General features: G+C 40.8%; 1 protein-coding gene across 2 annotated transcripts in view; it reads right to left on the bottom strand.

Annotated features, from left to right (window-relative positions):
* Positions 1–1,465: 1,465 nt before the first annotated feature.
* Positions 1,466–18,475, bottom strand: part of KCTD16 (potassium channel tetramerization domain containing 16) — a 245,208-nt gene continuing 228,198 nt past the window's right edge. For both annotated transcript variants that reach the window (XM_010950568.3, XM_010950570.3), the window contains exon 4: positions 1,466–13,471. In XM_010950568.3, coding sequence (XP_010948870.1) covers positions 13,017–13,471 — 455 coding nt within the window. In that variant the 3' untranslated portion in view covers positions 1,466–13,016. The remainder of the gene's footprint in view (positions 13,472–18,475) is intronic.

The following is an 18,475-nucleotide window of genomic DNA, read 5'->3' as shown; positions in this document are numbered from 1 at the left end:
TCTGGGGCTGTGGAGGTCACGACTTCACAAGTTCTCAACACTGGGGACTTCTCTCTAAGCTCTCTGGAGGAAAGCCCCCAGCTTCCCACACAAGAATTCATAGGAAAACTTCCTTTCCCACCCTTCCACCCCCTTGGTCCAGCTAAGCTCTTACCCCTGTGCTGGGCAGAGGGGCAGCCTGGCTCCGTATCTGTGTCACGGCAATGACTATCTCAAAAGATAGCTTCAGGAGGCCTTATGTCTGTCCTTCAGCAATCTCACGGGGTAACTGAGTCTAAGGCAGGATTCCTGTTCGCTGCGTCCTCACCTGTCTCCTCCTCGTCCTTCAATACCTCGTTCAACTCTTTAGTTTGGGTCTGTGCTGGAAGGAGGCTGTGAATTTAGAAGAGGTTTTCCGATTAATTGATTAATGCCATTGTTTGTTATCCGTCATCTACGTAAGAGGGGTTTAGGAGGAAGTGTCCTAGCCTGGGTCCATAGATGGGGCTCTAGACCTAGGACCAACACACCTTCAGCACATCCCTTCCCCTCTCTGGGTCTCAGCTTTCTTTCCTGTACAAGGAGGAGACTGGGCTAAATTAGCTTTTCCCAAAATGTGTACCTTAGAACTAGAATCGTCCTTAGTGAGAAAAGTCTGGGAGATACTGGGTTAAATAAAGCTCAAAAGTTCCTTTACTGTGTAGCTCCCAGGCCTTTAGATATAATAAAGAGCATTTAAAAGTTACAAAGAGGGGGTGTGTAAAAAGGTTCTATTTCCCAAACTGCACATTGTCCAATCCCTTTCCTTTTTTCTGCACATTTCATGGGACAAGTGTTCTGAATATATTTTACAGCAGCAAAGGCTAAATTATTTCTAAACCACCCCACAAGCCGTAGAAATCCCCTTTATCCCCTGTATAATTTTTCCCTTTTGATTAAACAACATACTGAATGTTTAGCTCTATAGGCAATGCCAGAAAGGCTAAAGAGAAAAAAAAAAAAGAAAAATAAATTCATATATTCCGAGTACTAAAGTCAAACTCCTCTTCAGCCTGCATTTTGAAAAATACTACTACTAGCGAATAGGGATTATTAAGCATATATTTAATGTACGATACTGTGCTGAGTACTTTGGGTTATCTAATTGAATTCTCACACGAACCTTATGAGGTATCTATTATTTTTATTCTTTATTTTCAGATGAGGAAACTGTGGTCCAAAGAGGCTGGATCAACAGCGTAAAGCCATCTGATTAAGAAGAGGCAGCGACAGGGCCTCAGCTCACTGCAGTCTCATTCTAAGAATGTTAAATAACCAACTTATTGAGTCTCCCTTTTTATACCCCAGTCCAGCAAGCTGCCACAACAAACCAGAAATAAACTAATTGCAACGGTAATTACCTTGCATCTGAAATTCTTGAGTTAGCGTGAAATAATGTTGAATCATCAGTCTCTCACGGACACTGAAAATAGATAACTATAACAACTGAATGTTACCAAACGATTTATTACGATTGGTGCTAAATTACAATGTATATGAAATGGAGTCATCTATGGAAACACATAAAAAATAGTTACCTATTTCTGTAATTATATTCACACAAGGATCTGAAATATAGTTTCTGGTCTGCCTTTTAAAATATATCCACAGAATGACTTTTGCAGTTTTCACCACACAGTTTTACAATACTGATACTGCACTTGTGTCATTTACCATACTCTAGGAACTAAACAGAATATGAAAGCAGTTAGTAGCAAATTAATCTCTGTATATCCATCAGTGATTCCAAAGAAAATAGCTTGTTTCCATTGGCAGTGAGACTATATATGGTAATAATTAGCACTGTCGATATTGCATACATAGATATGTATGTATATATATTTATACGTTGCTCAGGGCCATTGTTCCAGCACAAGGCAGCTGCCTTTTGGGTGGACCAATGATCGCCAAAATGGTGCGCAATTCCATTGGGACAATTAGAAGTGCTATCTTAGATCATGTTTCTCTTGCAAAAACAAATAGGTAAGAAAGAAATACAGCAGGCTGAAATCTACAGTGTTACATACCAAGGTAAAAACAGTTACTGAGTTAGCAGAGTCACAGAAGTTTATGTATATTTTGCTATTCACAGACTGCAGACTTTTTGCTGGATAACCAAGCTGCTGGGAGTTGACAACAGGTAGACATGCATTCATGTGAGTCCATAATTAATGATGTTTATACTGTAATAAGCACATTCATTTTTAACACAATTCAGTAAACAGATTCCTTTAAAGTTTGAGCTAAATCTGCTATCACAATTACACACAAAAAAAGAACCTGTAAACAATTTGACATTACATTTATGTACAAGTGAACTGCATTCGAAAGGAAAAGAGGTAATTTCAGTGGGTGTCACTTGGTATACATCAGTGTGCAACAAACCGACCCAAGTCATCAAGCACTTGAATGAGGTCAGGAAAAAGGAACATGAGCAAGGCCCCAACAGATCACCACTCAGGGTTAGTACCAGCAAAATTCAGACTCCTCTGTCTATGGTGACATCACATTCAAAGCATCAGAGATGGAATGTACGAGGAGCTTGACAGTCCCTGGCAAACGGTACTTGGAGATCTCCAGGTATCCCAATCAGTAGGATCTTTGTAAGTGTCAACAGTGGTGCTAATCCTATTTAAACAGGTTGATTTAATTTGGACAAATTATGTTGTTTCTTAGATTCTACTCAGTGCTCTGCTGGATCTGAAGAGATGCGGGGAAAAGATGCTCAGGAATTCAACTGAGATCATTAGTTCAATTCCTTCAGCCAACCCAAAGGGTCTTGATTTTACAGACTAAGTTCCTATCAGGGAAACAAGCTAGATGCCATCGCTAATCGAAGTGGTAACCCACTTATGGTAGATCCCATTAACAGCTTTCACTGAGGCTCTGAAATGCAGCTGCTCTACGTTTCTGCTTCTCCATGTTTCAAGTAGGATATCACTCCAGTAACTCATGAGTCAGAAACAGGGTGATGAGGGGTTTGGGCACCCCCACTTCTCCACCCCACATGATGTACAAAAAACATTAATCTGTCCTTTTCTAAACTAAGCAGAATATTTTAAGCAAAATTCTCCTGATCCAACATACTTCTTTGGAATAAAAATAAAGGAAAGAAAAATGAGACGGGAACTTGAAGCCCAGGTTGGTGTTAAACCTCTCCCTCTGCTCCAAAATTTTTTAGAAAACCAACCACTCCTTCTTTAAGTGTCCTTAAACCTAATTAGAACATTTAATTGGTACAAAATTGATTTTCTTTCCTAGGCTTTTAAGACCATATCTGCAGGGAGCCTTTGGGGAAAAAGTGAATGACCGTTCTCAATAGGTTTGCAAATGTTTCTGACTGAGCTAACCTGACAGGCCCCTGGGAGGGAGAGTCTGTGCCTGGACTATCAGCTGAGCCAGGCTGAGCTTCTGAAGGTATGAGCTTGTGTGCAATAAACTGATCCCAAGGAGCACCAGGGAAGCTCTGTTTGCATAGGTTGACTTAAAACACCTTTCATGTTCTCCAAAATATGCAAAGCACATGGCTATGGATAAAAACATAACTTACCGTATCTTTAAGAGTGCCCAAATTTCAGTCATTTGGTCCTATGCCTACCGGATGCCAAAACAGGTAAGTAACATTTTCTTTCATTTAACTTTTATGTTGTTCCTTCTTTGAGCAACTATTTTGGTATCTGTATAAACAGGCTTAAAGGGTTATTTGCAGGAGGCTAGAAAACGTTTGGTTATTATTACAATGTGCCCTTGAGCTTTAGTATATATTTACAATATGCATATTATAAGTTATTTACGGTAGCTTTAAAATAATTAAACAGATAATGAGCCCCACCTAAAAATCATGTAAGGCCACAGGGACCCCCATGAATGATGAAGTGAAATCAATAAGGAGATAGTAAATTAACAAATAGGCAGGCGAAATACCACTGGCATGATAACCATTGGATTTATGCTGCCATAGACCTCTATTTTCTTCCTAAACATCACCACCTTTACTTGGTGGTGGTGGTGTTTTTTTTTTTGTTTGTTTGTTTTGTTTTGTTTTTTAATGAACAAGTTAGACAATACGTAGTTTGAAATTCCAACAAATGGTTCAAATAAGAAAGCCAGGTTTTCCAAGTTTGGCTTTTCCTTAAATGCACTTTTGTTTGGTTTTGCATCCACAGATGTTAAACCTAGGTATTCTAATCATATTCTCTGCACCATAGATACATACATTATACTCATAATGGAAGAGAATTTTGGAAATTAGAACTGTATTAGACTATCTAGTAATCAAAAATAAATTATAATAATAATAAATCCCTCAAACTCAAAATTCCAAACAGTTTCAAACTAAGATCTGCTTATATATGTATACAAATGTATAGATATATTTATATACATTTAGATAGATGTACACACATATATACATATATACACAAAAATTTATACATAAACACACATACACAACACACGCACACACACACTCACACATTTCAGTGCAGCTTCTTTTCTCTAGCTGCCTCCCTTTTTTCCAACTTAGAACAGTAATGATGAGCTACTAGGGGCAGTCAATCATATTCAGATTTCTGACCTGTCATGAACAAAATTTGAGATTGTTTAAAAAGCCAAAAGGTGAAAATAGCAGATTCATGCATACACACATACACACACGCGTGCGCGCATACACAGACACCTGTCTTACCCCTCGTGAAATCTGCCTTGGTGAACTGGAAGCTAGCTGACCGCTGTGGGTTTCAGAGGGCACCGTCCTCACCATATCTCTCTTCTATAACATCACTGCCCCTTGATCGGGCTTCTTCCATGAAGCAGTCTTTGGTAGGCAGAAGTGCCCCTCCAAACCTGTCCTTTATCCCCTAGGGATGTGCATGCCTCATGGGACTTGCTACTCAAAATAGCTAGCGACTTTCAGGAAGGATTTCAGGCTGGAATCATCCTGGCTGCCTTCTGCTTAGACTAGAAGAAACTATTAAAAGGTGAAATCCAGAAAATAGAGAGAAGAGCTTATATCATGAGGTGGTTAAACTGTCAGCCTCTGGGGTCTAAGAAACCTTGATGAAAACCTGTCTCTGCCCTTGTCAAGTGATGTGCTACTTTACATTTCTGTTACTGACCTCTTCTGTAAAAAGAGGACAGTAACAGGGACTACTTTATTAGGTCATTATGGGATTAAATAAGATAAGGTATATAAAGTTCTTAGCAGAGTTTCTGGCACATAATAATAAATCCTTCATATATATTATTTGTAACTTGATATTTAAACCGTAAATCTACAAAGTGGATCAGAACTACACACAGGATAATGTCAGCCTAGGATCTGGATGAATTCAAGCTCAACAACCCAAGTTCTAGTCCCTAGTAGACAACAATGCTTATCACAGTAAACTGGGCCCTAAATGAACGCATGAACAAATGAACAGGCAAATGACTAACGTAAACTCTCTGGGTCCTCAGGTTCCCTTGTATGACATGGAGGTAGAATAATCTGACCTTTATTCTATCATTGGGAGGTTAGCATGTTAGAGTAAAAGAAAAATGTCAAATTCTTTAAGACACAAAACCTGTTTTGTGTCCTAGTAAAGTCAGCAGGCACGAGTGAAATAAGGCTCAGTAGCCAGAGCCTGTGCCTAGACTTGTCACATCTCTGACAACAAGGGCGTGAGGGCAGCTGAGTATGAGGATCATATTTTCCAAGATCTAAGTATCATCTTTAGTGAGGGGATATTCAACCCAAAGTAATGGAGGACACACTGAGCATTAAAGACAATGAAGTCGTTGGCCTGTTCTTAAGCATTCTTGCTCCCTCTTTCCTGTTTTATTTCTGAGAGCACCTTGTTGTCTACTGTTGATCAGCTTGAAAAACATCCCTCATAGGGTCACCTAACTGAAAATGCCCCCAAAGTGCTTCACGGCAAACACATTTCGCTGCTATAAAGTTGATGACTCCACTGAAGTAGCATTTTTCCTGAGGCAGAAAAAGACTTAGATAGAAGAAAGAGTCCTAGCCCACAGGCCTGCCTCATCACTACGGGAACTCTGGGAGAAAATGACATTTTTCTCCAAATTTCAGCATTTACATCTATATAAAGTGATAATAAGTGAACACTGTACAGAATTAAGGTGATACAAATTGTTGCTGTTCATTTCATCCTCTCTCTTGACCCAGAGTCTGTCTCTACATGGTTAAGAATGTCTTAGAAGATATGAGCCAACCCTTAACTCAGGGTTTCTCAGCCTCAGCACCATGGACATGTGGGGTTGGATAATTCTCTGTTGTGGGGTCTGTTTGGTGCACGGTGGGATATTTAGCAGCTTCCTTTACTCGCTGGATGCCAGTAGCACCTCTCAAATCATGAAAATCAAAAAATGTCCCCAGGCATTGGGGAAAGTCCCCTGGGGTGCTAAATCTCCCCTGGATGCGAGTTGCTGCCTTAAATGCACATAAGTCACAAAAATCAGAAAAGAGCTGTTCCTGCAAGTGTTTCTGTGTGTCTCTCTCCTACAAGATAAAACACTGACCACTGGCTGCAGTTGACAAAAACTGCTAGTGATCAGTGTGAATTCGATGCACATTTAACTTCCCAGGCATTCATTTTCTTTTTTCTTTCTTTTAGTAAGATGCCACCAGTGACTATGTAAATGAAAATGAGTTTGGTTTTTATCTAGAAATCTGAAATGTTTGAATTTTGCATCGGGAAACCAGCTCTTCTCAACATTCTCAAAGACTGATACCCACAGTGAAGAAAAACTATTCAAAGTGCTGAATTCAAAGCTGTTAAACTTTGTAACCAAAGAACTTTATCCTTGCACTTGGATAGCATTACCACGGACACTACTAGCCACTGACCCAACACCAACCTAAAAACTGCACACGTACACACATACACACACACGTGCACACACAGACAGATGCAATTATAAAGCAATTCTCCTCCACTACTTAGTTGTGCATCATCAGTCCTCTTCCATTTGTGATGGATGGAGCCAACATCAGCAGGGGAAGAGTCTGAAGTTATGCTGATTTTTATTGTGCAAATTCAGGTAAATTAGCTAAAGGTCAATTCTAAGAATAAACTGACAAGATGGAAGAGGTCGCTGGAGAGAGGAGACTTACTAAATCCTCCAGTTGGCATGTAAGTGCTTTTAGAAAGCTGATTAACAGGAACATCACTGCCTTCTTCCCCCAGGACAAACTCCTTGATAGTCACTGGACGGGGACACATTTTTCTTTAGACTTTTCAAAGTAAATTTCCTAAATAAAGCAAGGATGACAGTTTAAGAACTCAAAATTCTTTATCCAGTAAACGACACAATTTGTTCACAAACAAGAGGAACATTTTTTAAAGATTAGGAAGCTGGGGAAGTAAAGGAATCCCACTTGGGAAGTAAATGAGGGAAGGCAAACTGAATCAAATTTAAAGTTATTGTTATTTTTTAAAATTCTTCGCCAAGTAATCTTAATTAGTGTCTCAAGTTCATTAGTTTCATTAACCATTATTTACTTTCCTTTGTAGTAGTCTTTACTTAAATGCTAACTAATGATCATGACAAGCATGAATTTAAGTCATCCATTCTCTATTTCTGGTAGCATGTGGGAGTTTGGTAACTCTCTAGTTACTCTCGTACATGGACGGGACCAAGTGGATCATTGAAAAACCTCCAAATTTTTTTTCTTTCTGAATAATCATAGTACAGCCACCTCTCCTGGTCAGAGTGCCTGGAAAATTAGAGAACTTCATGTCATTACTTACGGACTATGACAGCTATTTTGAATCCACTCCTTCTTTCTTTTTTTCTTTTCTTTTTTTTTTTTTTTAAATTTATTCTCCCTCATTGGTTTCGCTTGAAGTTTTTAATCAATGTTGGGGTTCAGGGTCTTCAACTATCTGAGAGCCTCCTAGTCCTGTTTGAGTCAAACTGGACAAATTGAGCAGCTCCATGAGTTAGGATTTTATTTGTGAAATACAGCTGAAATCACTAATCATTCCATATTCATTTGGGTAGTTTGTGCATGCAGTTATTGGAACCCCCTTTGGGGCCACACACATCATTAAATTATGGATCATTCTCAAGTTCCTCTGACCCGAACCGCGTAAGGGCCTAGAAATGAACAACTCCTTGTTGGGCATCATTAGGGCACATCTCACTCAGACACGTGCTCCCATCTACCCAGCCACAAAACTATACTGATGCAGGTTTTCAGCATGGGAAAAAAAAAAAGGCATAAACATACACAACATGGAGACGACGTTATGATTGACAGGCAGGTGAAAGGACAAAGAAATTATGGAAATCTACTCTGCCCTTGTGCTGGGTGTTCCTTTTTGGGGTCTTTTCTCTTAAGATAATGAATTATGCATGCTTTGACTTATCTGCAGTGGAAAGAGAGAGGAAGTACCACAAGGAAGTGAGAGATATGTTGACCTCCGCATTGTCTCTGAACAGTTTCTCAAAGAAAGGTCCACAAGCCATCTCATTAAAATCATTAAGGATAATGACGCACAATGAAGATTCCTTGGCCCTGTTTGAAGTTTCTGAATCAGACTCTCCAGGGTTAGGGTGAAGGAATCTGCATTTTTACAAATGATTTTATGCATGCTGAGTATTGGAAACACTGCCCAAAAGTTTGCAGAGGAGGTCACAGGAGAAAGAGTCTCTATTCTAAAGTATATGTGAAGATGAGAAAAACAGACACTTCAAATGAACAAGCTTTGTGCTTGCATCATGGTGCTGTGATTATTAAAGTTTAACACTCTCTTTTTTCAGCAGGGGTGGAAAGCAATAACCATTTCATCTAAAATCAGAATGATGAAGGCAATATAAATCAAAACCATTCTAGCAGGTTTCATTTGGTCTAATTTCTCTACAGATATTAATCATTGTACAGACTCGTACAAATGACATCTAACTCCATTTTAACTCAGAATACAGAATGCTCACTCTGATTCTTTCTCTAGCATGTTATTTTGACAGTATAAAAGAAAATAAATAAATTGGAATAGTGGGCCATCAAGATTGCAAGATGCCAACAATACAAAGACATTAAAAGAGAAACAGCCCACGCTAAACCTATAACCCAGCATGCAAATTGGCAAAAAACATCTCTCTGCCAGAGTCATTGGGGGAAAAATGACTCTCTGCACTTTCCCTCTGAAAACTGCTAGGTCGAGTGGAGGTGACAAAGAATTCTTCCTAAAAGTTCAGAGAGTCTTAACTCTAGGAAAGAACATCTAGAAGACCAAGGTTAGTCAAGTTCCACGGCATTACATCTAGTGGCAAAAAACATCAGCACTGAAGTGCTCTTAGTTAATCCACTATGATAAATACCAAGTTGCAAGGTTGGAATTGTAACCAAGAAAAATAGATGAGAATCAAAGTTTGGTTCCCATTCCGGGACCTGGTGTCAAGTAATTTTGCAAAACACCAAATACGCCTTTTCTTTTTCCTCCCTGGAGCATGTTTCGCTTGGCACAAAGGATAGTCAGAAAGGAAACAAAAGCCCAGAGAAGCAAAAGTAATCCAGAAACACATGCAAAGACAACAAAGATGACCCAGAATGAACAATACACATCCACGCCTATGGATAAAGGTGGTCCTGAATCAAATAAGGCCAATGGAAAAGTGAAAACTTCCATGTTAGCTCTTTTAATAAATGTGCCCCCAACAAACAAATTAGTTGGGGATAGACAAAGCTATGGAAGAATAAATAGCAAAGGGAACACTTATGATTTGTGCACTGTTCCCCCTTTATTATAATTCACCGTGCATGCATTTCCAGAAGATAACTGTGCCTACAATTACCAAAGACAACATCACTGCGTATTGTGGAAGCCGCCTCACTTTGTGTTTTATGGCCATTTCTCAGTGCAGTATTTTTCTTAGTGAGGGCAGGGAGAGCACACTACCACAGTGATCCCACAGTTTTATTTTCCTGTCTTCCCCCTTTCCTGCTGAACACAGGTCACTCTCTTTTTGATAGTGGGTAGGAGGACATTATAAATACGGTTCTGACTTCAGAAGACCCACATATCATAGTGAATGACCACCGCCTCCCCACACTCAAAGCTCAGGGGATTTCAGCATTGCAGAATTTTCCAGGAGGCAACTTAAGTTGGGGCTCTGCATATACGAGTCCTCATCCATTTGACCCATTTGATGCTTAACGAATATCAGCCCTTGTCATAACGAATATTCAAGAAGCAAACCATATGTATCATTCTGCCCGGAACTGAACTACACGTTTTTAAAACTATGTTAAGTTCAGGACAATGGGCCTGATTCATGGTGACTACCAGGGCCATTACAGTATTTAACCTTCTAACTCACCCAGAACTTGCTGCCAGTGTTGCAGGCCACGTAGCCCTCACTTGAACCCCACTCAAGCTAGGACTGAAGGTGTCCATTGACTCGGTGCCCCTGCGGAATCTTTCACCGGCCAGGTCTACCATCACCTCTGCACCAAACACCCACACACAAGAAGAGAATGCTGTTGTTTCAGCTATTTGGACACTTTGGGGTGGGTGTCAGCCTAGACCTGACCCAGATTAAAAATTTTATTGTTGTTTTAAACAGACTTCCCACTAGTTTTGTTCATTGAGGGTATGAAGACTGCCTACCCAGGAAAAAAGTCATGACGGGGCAAAGGACAGAGAAGTGATGCCATGAACATTTTCTTTGCAGTCTTCAATTTCCTGTTTAAAGTATGCGGTAAGAGTAGTGGGTTGACTGCCATTTTACTAGTTCTTTAATTCTTACTAGTGTGTCTTGATCTGATACCATTACAATCAAGTTTGAAATTTAAGGAAGCTGGGACTCTGCCCTTCTTATTCCGACCCCCAACTCTTTGACAGCACTTCCAGGAGGACCATAAGAATCATCTGACCAAAGTGAGTTTGGGGACATTTTCACCAAATTTAACTTCTTGACCCATGAAGTTCTATGATCTATGCAAAATCTTCTATTATTAGGACGGTGGTATTCTGATATGGCATAAAGAAACATTGAAAAGACTGAAGATTACTGGTAGGCTTTACAAAGCTATGTTGCAGTTAAGATCAAACATCAACTAATATATTAACACATAAAAAGATACCACTTAAATTCATAATGATAATTCTCTTGACAACTCAACTCCCCAAATGATCTTTCTTTTTTTACTTAAGTAAAACTGTAAACTCCATTCAAACCATCAGGACAAGAAACCATTGGCCAAGTCTGTTGCCCGGGTGTGAAGGCAAGAATTACAAAAAATTCAGAAAGATATCCATATACTAATGGGTATAATAACAGAAATTAAGACGGATCTCTTACATGATAAACGTGTATCAATCAAAGATTTCAAAAAGAAGCCACTGGTCGTTATTTTTCCCTCCTACAGACACCATCCAGTTGCCTTTATTACCTGTGACACATATATACATACACACACAATAAAAAGAAAGAAATTAGGAGTGCTTGGCACACAATTAATGATGGACAAATTATTTTTCAGTTCCCACTTAACTGCATGAGGAATGCTGAAGGTAAAACTTGGCCTCTAATCTTCATTTACCACAAGTCTATGAAAGAACTATTGGTAGGTGAATAGAATACAGAGTCACATGGATGGATGGCTATTCACAGTTTCTTTTTGGCTGTGTCTATACAAGTCAAGGGTGTAATCAAGAAAGACGGTTTAGAAAGCCGGAGTCATCATTTCGGGGCTCCAGTTATCCAGATGGATTGTTCACAGACATCAGTGACGGCCAAGTCCTAGTATGGACACAGCCAAATCCCAGATCCCAAAGGCAAACAGATCTGGCTACAAGAAAGTAACAATGTAGCACTGTAGTTTTAAAAGGTTATGAGAAATGATTAGGAGGGATGTGAAAAACACTTTCCTCTGAGCACAAAAGGTGGGAGCCTTATTCAAGGACTCTGTGCTGTTCTTATTCCCACGGCTACACAGGAGTGCAGAGAACTCAACGTGGGCTATGTGGGAAGGCCACACCGTTACAACACGGGCAGTAAGAGCTCTGAAAATACCAAGAGAAGGAAAGTAATTCAGCCCAGGGTAGGGCAGGCTGAGTGTGGGGTCGTTTTGCAGTCATTTTTGTGGATATGGGTGTTTGGGTTCCTTTAATACAAAGAAAGTTTGACTAGCTCTCCTAGCACAGAGAAAGAGCATCGCGGTAAAATGGAGCCTGAGGGTGTTAATTTTGAAATAAGGAAGACGATTTGTTGATGATGAGGGTTATTGGATGTTCGGAAGCCTTGCCAAGAGAGGCTGGGAAACCATCCCAGGAGGGCTTTAAGAAAAGAGCAGAGGCTCGTGTGTCGGAAGGACGCTAAGAGGGTGCTGCTGGGACCGTGAGCACAGCCCTTAGGACGTCCAGGCCCTGGGATCTCGTGCGCCGCATGTATATACACACTTCGTTGTGCTTGTGTTGCACAAATACTCATGCAGACGGGGTCAATATAAACTGGCACATAATCGATTTGAGTGAAAAGTCATATAAATCTGCCATCCTCCCCACCCCTTCCCCCATAAACAAAAGGGAAAAGGAAAATTTAAAAATCCAAACACATGCCATTGGGCCAGGTCTCTACCATATTCTCATTCAAAGGAGGGAGGTAGAAGATGAGAGAAAAACCCAGTCTGGGAGGAAGGATTCCCATGTCTTCTCAGCTATTCTTACATAGCTGGCTCTCCTTAGAGATAAGATACTCAGCACATGGGACCAAGTTAACAAACAAACAAAGAAATAACTCCCCCCCCACCAAAAAAAAAAAAAGATTTTTTTACATTTGCACATCTGGAGAGAAATCTACCCTGTGGCTTTACGTGTTAAGGTGAACTAGGTAAGTAGGCAGTAGTCATAGGTCAACGAGCTATTGTGTTCTAATAAACGTGGATTGTTGTTTTTCTTTTCAAATGTGGATTCTGTTTAGGAGGTTTATTTCAAAATGGTGACACGGTTTGTTTCTCCTCCCACCCCCGCCCCCCCAGCCTGCCCCTATAGATGGTACTTCCGTAAAAGTTCAGACTGCCACGGATGCTTCCTCTCGGGGAACCTATCTGGAATTTTGATCTTTAGGAAATCCTGGATGCACTTCTCCAGCTCTTCCTCAATGGAGAGCTTTTCCTTCACAGCTTTTTTTTTGCTGCTCATGTTCGACTCCCTGGAGCCCGAAGTCAGAGTCCGGAGCAGGTCACTTTTCCGTCGCATCTCTGACTGTTGGATCAGCTGCACGGGGCCCTTCTTGATGGGGCGGTCCAGAGTCTGGATGTTGGTCTGGCGTGTCACGGGCCCACAGATGACCGTCTCCTGGGGAGAGCTGGCCTCAGACTGGCTGTCGCAGCTGGAGGTGGAGAGGTCGTTGCAAGAGGTGCCACTCTCCCCTTCTTTGTCACCCTTGCCATTCTTGCAGCAGCAGTCACAGTGCGAGGATGACCACCTGGAAGGCTCACCTGCAAGGAAGCACAGGGCCCAAGGGATTAATGCCAGGCAGCTCAGCTCACAGTAGCACACAGCACCTGAATACACACACAGGCATCCACAATCGAGTCTTAAAAAGAAGTGAGATGGCACACAGGACGGGCTGCAACAGGACTACCCAGCAGCCAAATCCATTGAGGGGAGGAAGTTAATGATGAGATGCTGCTAAGAGGAAATGCAGGCTAATGCTTCCACCCATAGGCAACGGAGTCAGATAGTTACTCAGCTGCACCCTTCATGAGCCTTACTACCTTGGCAGGCCCCTTAAATTCTCACAGCTTCTGTTTCCTCATCTGTGAGATGAGAATAATAACACCCCTACTGCCTAGAGTTGTAGGGCGGATTTAGATACGTCAAGTGAAACTCTACATGCAGTCTGAGGTACACGGGAAGCACTCAATGCTAGCTGATTTTACTGAGGCCGATTAAACTCTAATCTAATGCCCTGCATCACTGCAGGCAGGTACAACAGGGGGAGTCCATGAGAGTGCAATGACAGCTACCAGTCAGGGAGGCTTACTCTGCACCAGCCCCATGTAGCTCTGTGCACTCATCAACTCGCCAGACCCTCATGGTAATTCTAAGAAAGTAACTCCACTCCCAGTTTCCATACAAAGAAACTAAGGCCCTGGAAATGTAAGAAACTTGCACAATTTGTAAATGGCAGAGCTCAGATTTGAATACAGATCTCCCAAATACTATAATCAAGGCTGTTTATGAAATTCCTGCTTCTCTTTCAAAACAATTTTGTAACTTCTCTCTAAAGTCCTTGTTCATCTCTCCTCAGAAATATTTGTCAAGTTTAACTCTGAATTATGGTTTTATTTTGTAAGTGCCTTTATTATTGTACATATCATGTTTGTTGTAATTCTTTTCTACCTTCGGCATCTCAGCTACTATGCCATAAGCTCCCTGAGGTAGACACAGTAAAGTGTCCATTATTGTAATTGCAGAAAATAGCTTGGGTTACAGTGTAGAAATTCAATGAAAGACTATTCTAGTAAAAATGTGTAAATACCTGGATCCAGCCATACCTGAAGGCAGACCTGTCACTGAGCTTTTCACTTACATGAGCCCCTACATTTATATTTAAGCCAGTGTGAGTTCCTCTATCCCTGTTTCCCTGCGGCTTGATTCATAGTACTGCATTCAGCTATTTAGAGGGAGAGCCATTTTTCAGATACACAGTTGGTGGCTCCCTGAACTAAAACACCCCCAATCATGGCACAAAGCAATTTCCTAAATGTAAGTCACTGCTCCCAGCCCTCCACCCTCTGAACAACCATAGTCTTCTTGGATTTATGAACTTAATACTGTTTGATGATCACAGGTTATACACTGGGTACTTCATATAGTACTCTGTATTTAAGCCATAAAAAATAAAGGGAAATCAATCCACTTTATGACGCTAATATTGAGGACATGGATAATATAGTATGTTTATATGTTTTAAAGGAGACCCAGTTTTGATTTGCACTTTATCTTATTGCCATGAATGTAAGTCACATTAAAAAGATCCCATTTTACTGTCATTTCTAATGTGGTCAAAGTAGAGAAGCCCTAGAACGGAAACTATTAGGAGAGTTATATCCTGTCTTCTTGTACAACGCCTGTCCTCTTTGTATCTAAATGATGTAAATATTTATAGCAATTGCTACATTTTTTCTAGCGAGAGTGAAAAAAAAGAAACAGTCCCTGTAAATCACAATGCCAAAAGTATCTCAAATATATGTCTGCTCCTTCAAACCACTTTTTAAAATGTGGAATCATTGTATTTATATACCCATTAAGTGAAATGCAACAATCCAATTAGCCAAAAGGAATCACCCCAGCAGTAATATCCTAGTTATCTCAGGCTATTACAAATAAATATCTTCCGTGCAACAGAAGAACTGTTCAACATGTACCAGCTGGTGACTGAAAACATCAGTGATAGGAAACGTTTTCTGTCTGCCAGCCTAGATTCTGAGGTGAACGTTTTTTCTTCTTCAGAAGGCAGAATCTGCCTCTGCCTCTGCAAACCTGGCCATCCCCATACTAATATGACTCAATGGAGAAAAGTCTCTAATGAATTGGGTCAAGGAAAAGTAATCACATCAAGTCAGAGCTGATCTAGTTTGCCCTTTCTTGAGAAAAGTTCAGAAACTGAACTCAGCTTCTAAAAAAAGAAAGAGGAACAGGTGAAAGAAAAGAGAGGAACTATGTGCTAGAATACGCCTGCCTATTACCTTTACAGAAGATGACAAAATACTTTGGCCATTAACCCAGCTGAACCAGAGGAAATACAAGCCTGTGTTTCCCTGCCCAAGAGTTACCTTCCTCATGGTAAAGTCATCCCGTTCAGTGGACTTGGAGCGAAACCCGAGGCTTTTCTAAAAGGCATTTTCACAACACAAACACCATCATGGGAGGGAGTTCTGTGTATTCATGTGGAAAACTACACGCAGCCCTCCACTACCTGTCCCAGCCAAGAACCTGGCACGGATGTGCTGCTTCCTGCCTGAACGGCTGGGATGAGCAGGGGTTTAAATGTCAGCTGGGATCTTCCAGCTTCCGGGAAAAACAGAAGTATTACTCTCTCATTACTTTCTACTTATTCTAAGCACTTTCACTATTAAAAGGAAATGGAACAACTTAATTTTAGGGGAGCCTGTTAGACTACCACATGTTTCAATATTTTATGAGTACATTTGAATGTTTTTACTCTTTTGGAAAGATAATTTGTAAGATGGCTTCCGAAGTCTATATATTAGGTTGAAATCAAGGAAGACGATGGGATTAATACAGTCCAGTGGGAGTTGCTGTGGGAAGAGTCATTATGAAATTTGAAAAATAACCAAAATGTAAGACGAGAACCATGCTGTTTCTTTTTTGGAAGCATTGTCTGATGCTACCCATACCAAGAGTTTAACCACAGAAGACCGAAGTTTTAAACCAGAACACAGAAGACCCTTTTGCCCTTGCAGTCCCACTGACATGTGCTCACCAACCCTGGAAAGGGCGGAAAGATATGTGAAAGGTCAATTATGTAACTCAGGGTATTCTAGAATCCCCTCCATCACAGCAAACCATGATCTCCTAAATACCTTGCTACTTCAGATTGCAACATACTTTTGCTCCCCATTTCCTGAGGTTTCAATACTTGGTCTCCATTTGTGGAGAAAATTGGTTACAATTGATTAGTCAGATACAGAGAGAAAACCATTTCATTCTAAGAGAAGTCTGTTTCATTGATAATAAAAAAGAAAAACACCTGCTGCCTTTTGAGGGGCTGTATTAACTAGTTGCTGGCCAAAGAGGCTAATGGCTCATCCTTATTTTTAAGCAAACCATTGTTGAATTTGTTGGACATCAATTTTTGCTGCCTGGCACACAATAGAGGTTTGATAAATGTCTGATGATTAAATGTGTGAGACAAACACATGTGTTGAGTTATATGAAGTTGATAGCAGAGCAGACAAATTTCAGGCTCCAGAATCAGGCCCCACAATGTGTCAGCTTGGATAAGTTACTTTACCTCCCTGAACCACAGCTTTCTTGTCTGAAAAATAAGGCTCATAACAGTATCTTCCTCATAAGGGTTTTAGGAAAATTAAATGAAAAATTTAAGGCAAAGGTGTTTCATGGTTTGTGGCATCCAATAAGCATTTCAATCACCATATACATTAATTCTACTAGAAGCCAGACACTGACCTACGGGAACAAAACCAGTCAGGAGCTTGTTAGATATGATGGTGATGCTGCCACTAACATGCTGTACAATGGATGCTGAGGTCTGGCTGGAATATCACGTTAGGAAGAGCACTGATGCTATAACGAGATTCATTAGGGAAGTATCTACTGAGCATTTCGTAAGGTCTGCCTTTGTCTTGGGAGTGGAGAGTAACCGCTAGCACATACAGTGTCTGGTAGATAGTGAGGGACCAGGGCATCACTTTGGATAGAAGGCTCCTTTACAGTTTGCAGTGCTTAGGATTTCACAAATGGATGAGTCTTCCAGGGTAAAATTTTACTGGAAGACACATCGAATAAATTTAAACCCAGAGCCTGGAGGAATCTGTCTTTTGGATCAAACGGGGAAGGGCAGGAAACTCAATAGACTCAAGTCCTTAAACACTAAATCTTCCAACATTTTACAACTTGGAAAAAATTGAGGACCAATCAAGAAAATTATATGATTGGACTTGGCCCCTTTCCACTGTAGCCCTAAGTTCTTACTGACAAAGAAGGAATAGAAGAGGAAAGACTACAGAATCTTTCTCCCCTATGAAAAATTCAAACCGAGCTGAGTGAAACATGACTTAGCAAACTCACAAACTGCTTATGCATTTTTAAAAGAGGCAGCTCTGCAATCTACCCACACTTCAAATCCTCCACCTGCTAATGGTTGCGAACACAATGCACATCATTTACAGCAACAGCTGGGAAAACTGCTTTCCCCTGTCTTCTCTGTCAATGATGTAGGAGCCTGCCAGTCTGGGAGCTAGGTGGCCAGATTTAATTTATCGAGGCTGCTGAAACACTTTCTTGGTATCCCAGCTGAAAAGTCAATAATGCCCAAATTGATACTTTTATAATTCTGCCAGCCTTGGAAAAGATATTGCATAGTGGAGATTGGAAACAGGCAGATTGTGCAAAATGCATCTTCCAGCTTGACCATCACATCATTTCTTGCTTGCGACGGACCTTTTCCACTCATGGACATTTGGCCTTGGATGGGCCCAGCTGGGGACCCTCATTAAGTGGTGGCAAGTTTGGGCAACTGCAAACAGTGAAACTACCTATGCATCAGTCAGGGCCAGTTAGGAAAACAGACATTCCACCTGTTCTTAACAGGGAGAATTTAATACCAGGAATTGTTTAAGCAGACGTTGGAGGAGTGAAAATGCAAAAAAGTGGCATGGAGGAGTCCAAGATAGTGACCGCAAGAGGCAGCTACCTCCCTTAGGGCTGGGGAGACGATGGGGTTAGTAGAA

The sequence above is a fragment of the Camelus bactrianus genome, chromosome 3 (assembly GCF_048773025.1).
Source record: "Camelus bactrianus isolate YW-2024 breed Bactrian camel chromosome 3, ASM4877302v1, whole genome shotgun sequence".
Lineage (NCBI taxonomy): Eukaryota > Metazoa > Chordata > Mammalia > Artiodactyla > Camelidae > Camelus > Camelus bactrianus.
This window is presented reverse-complemented; position numbering and strand designations above follow the sequence as displayed.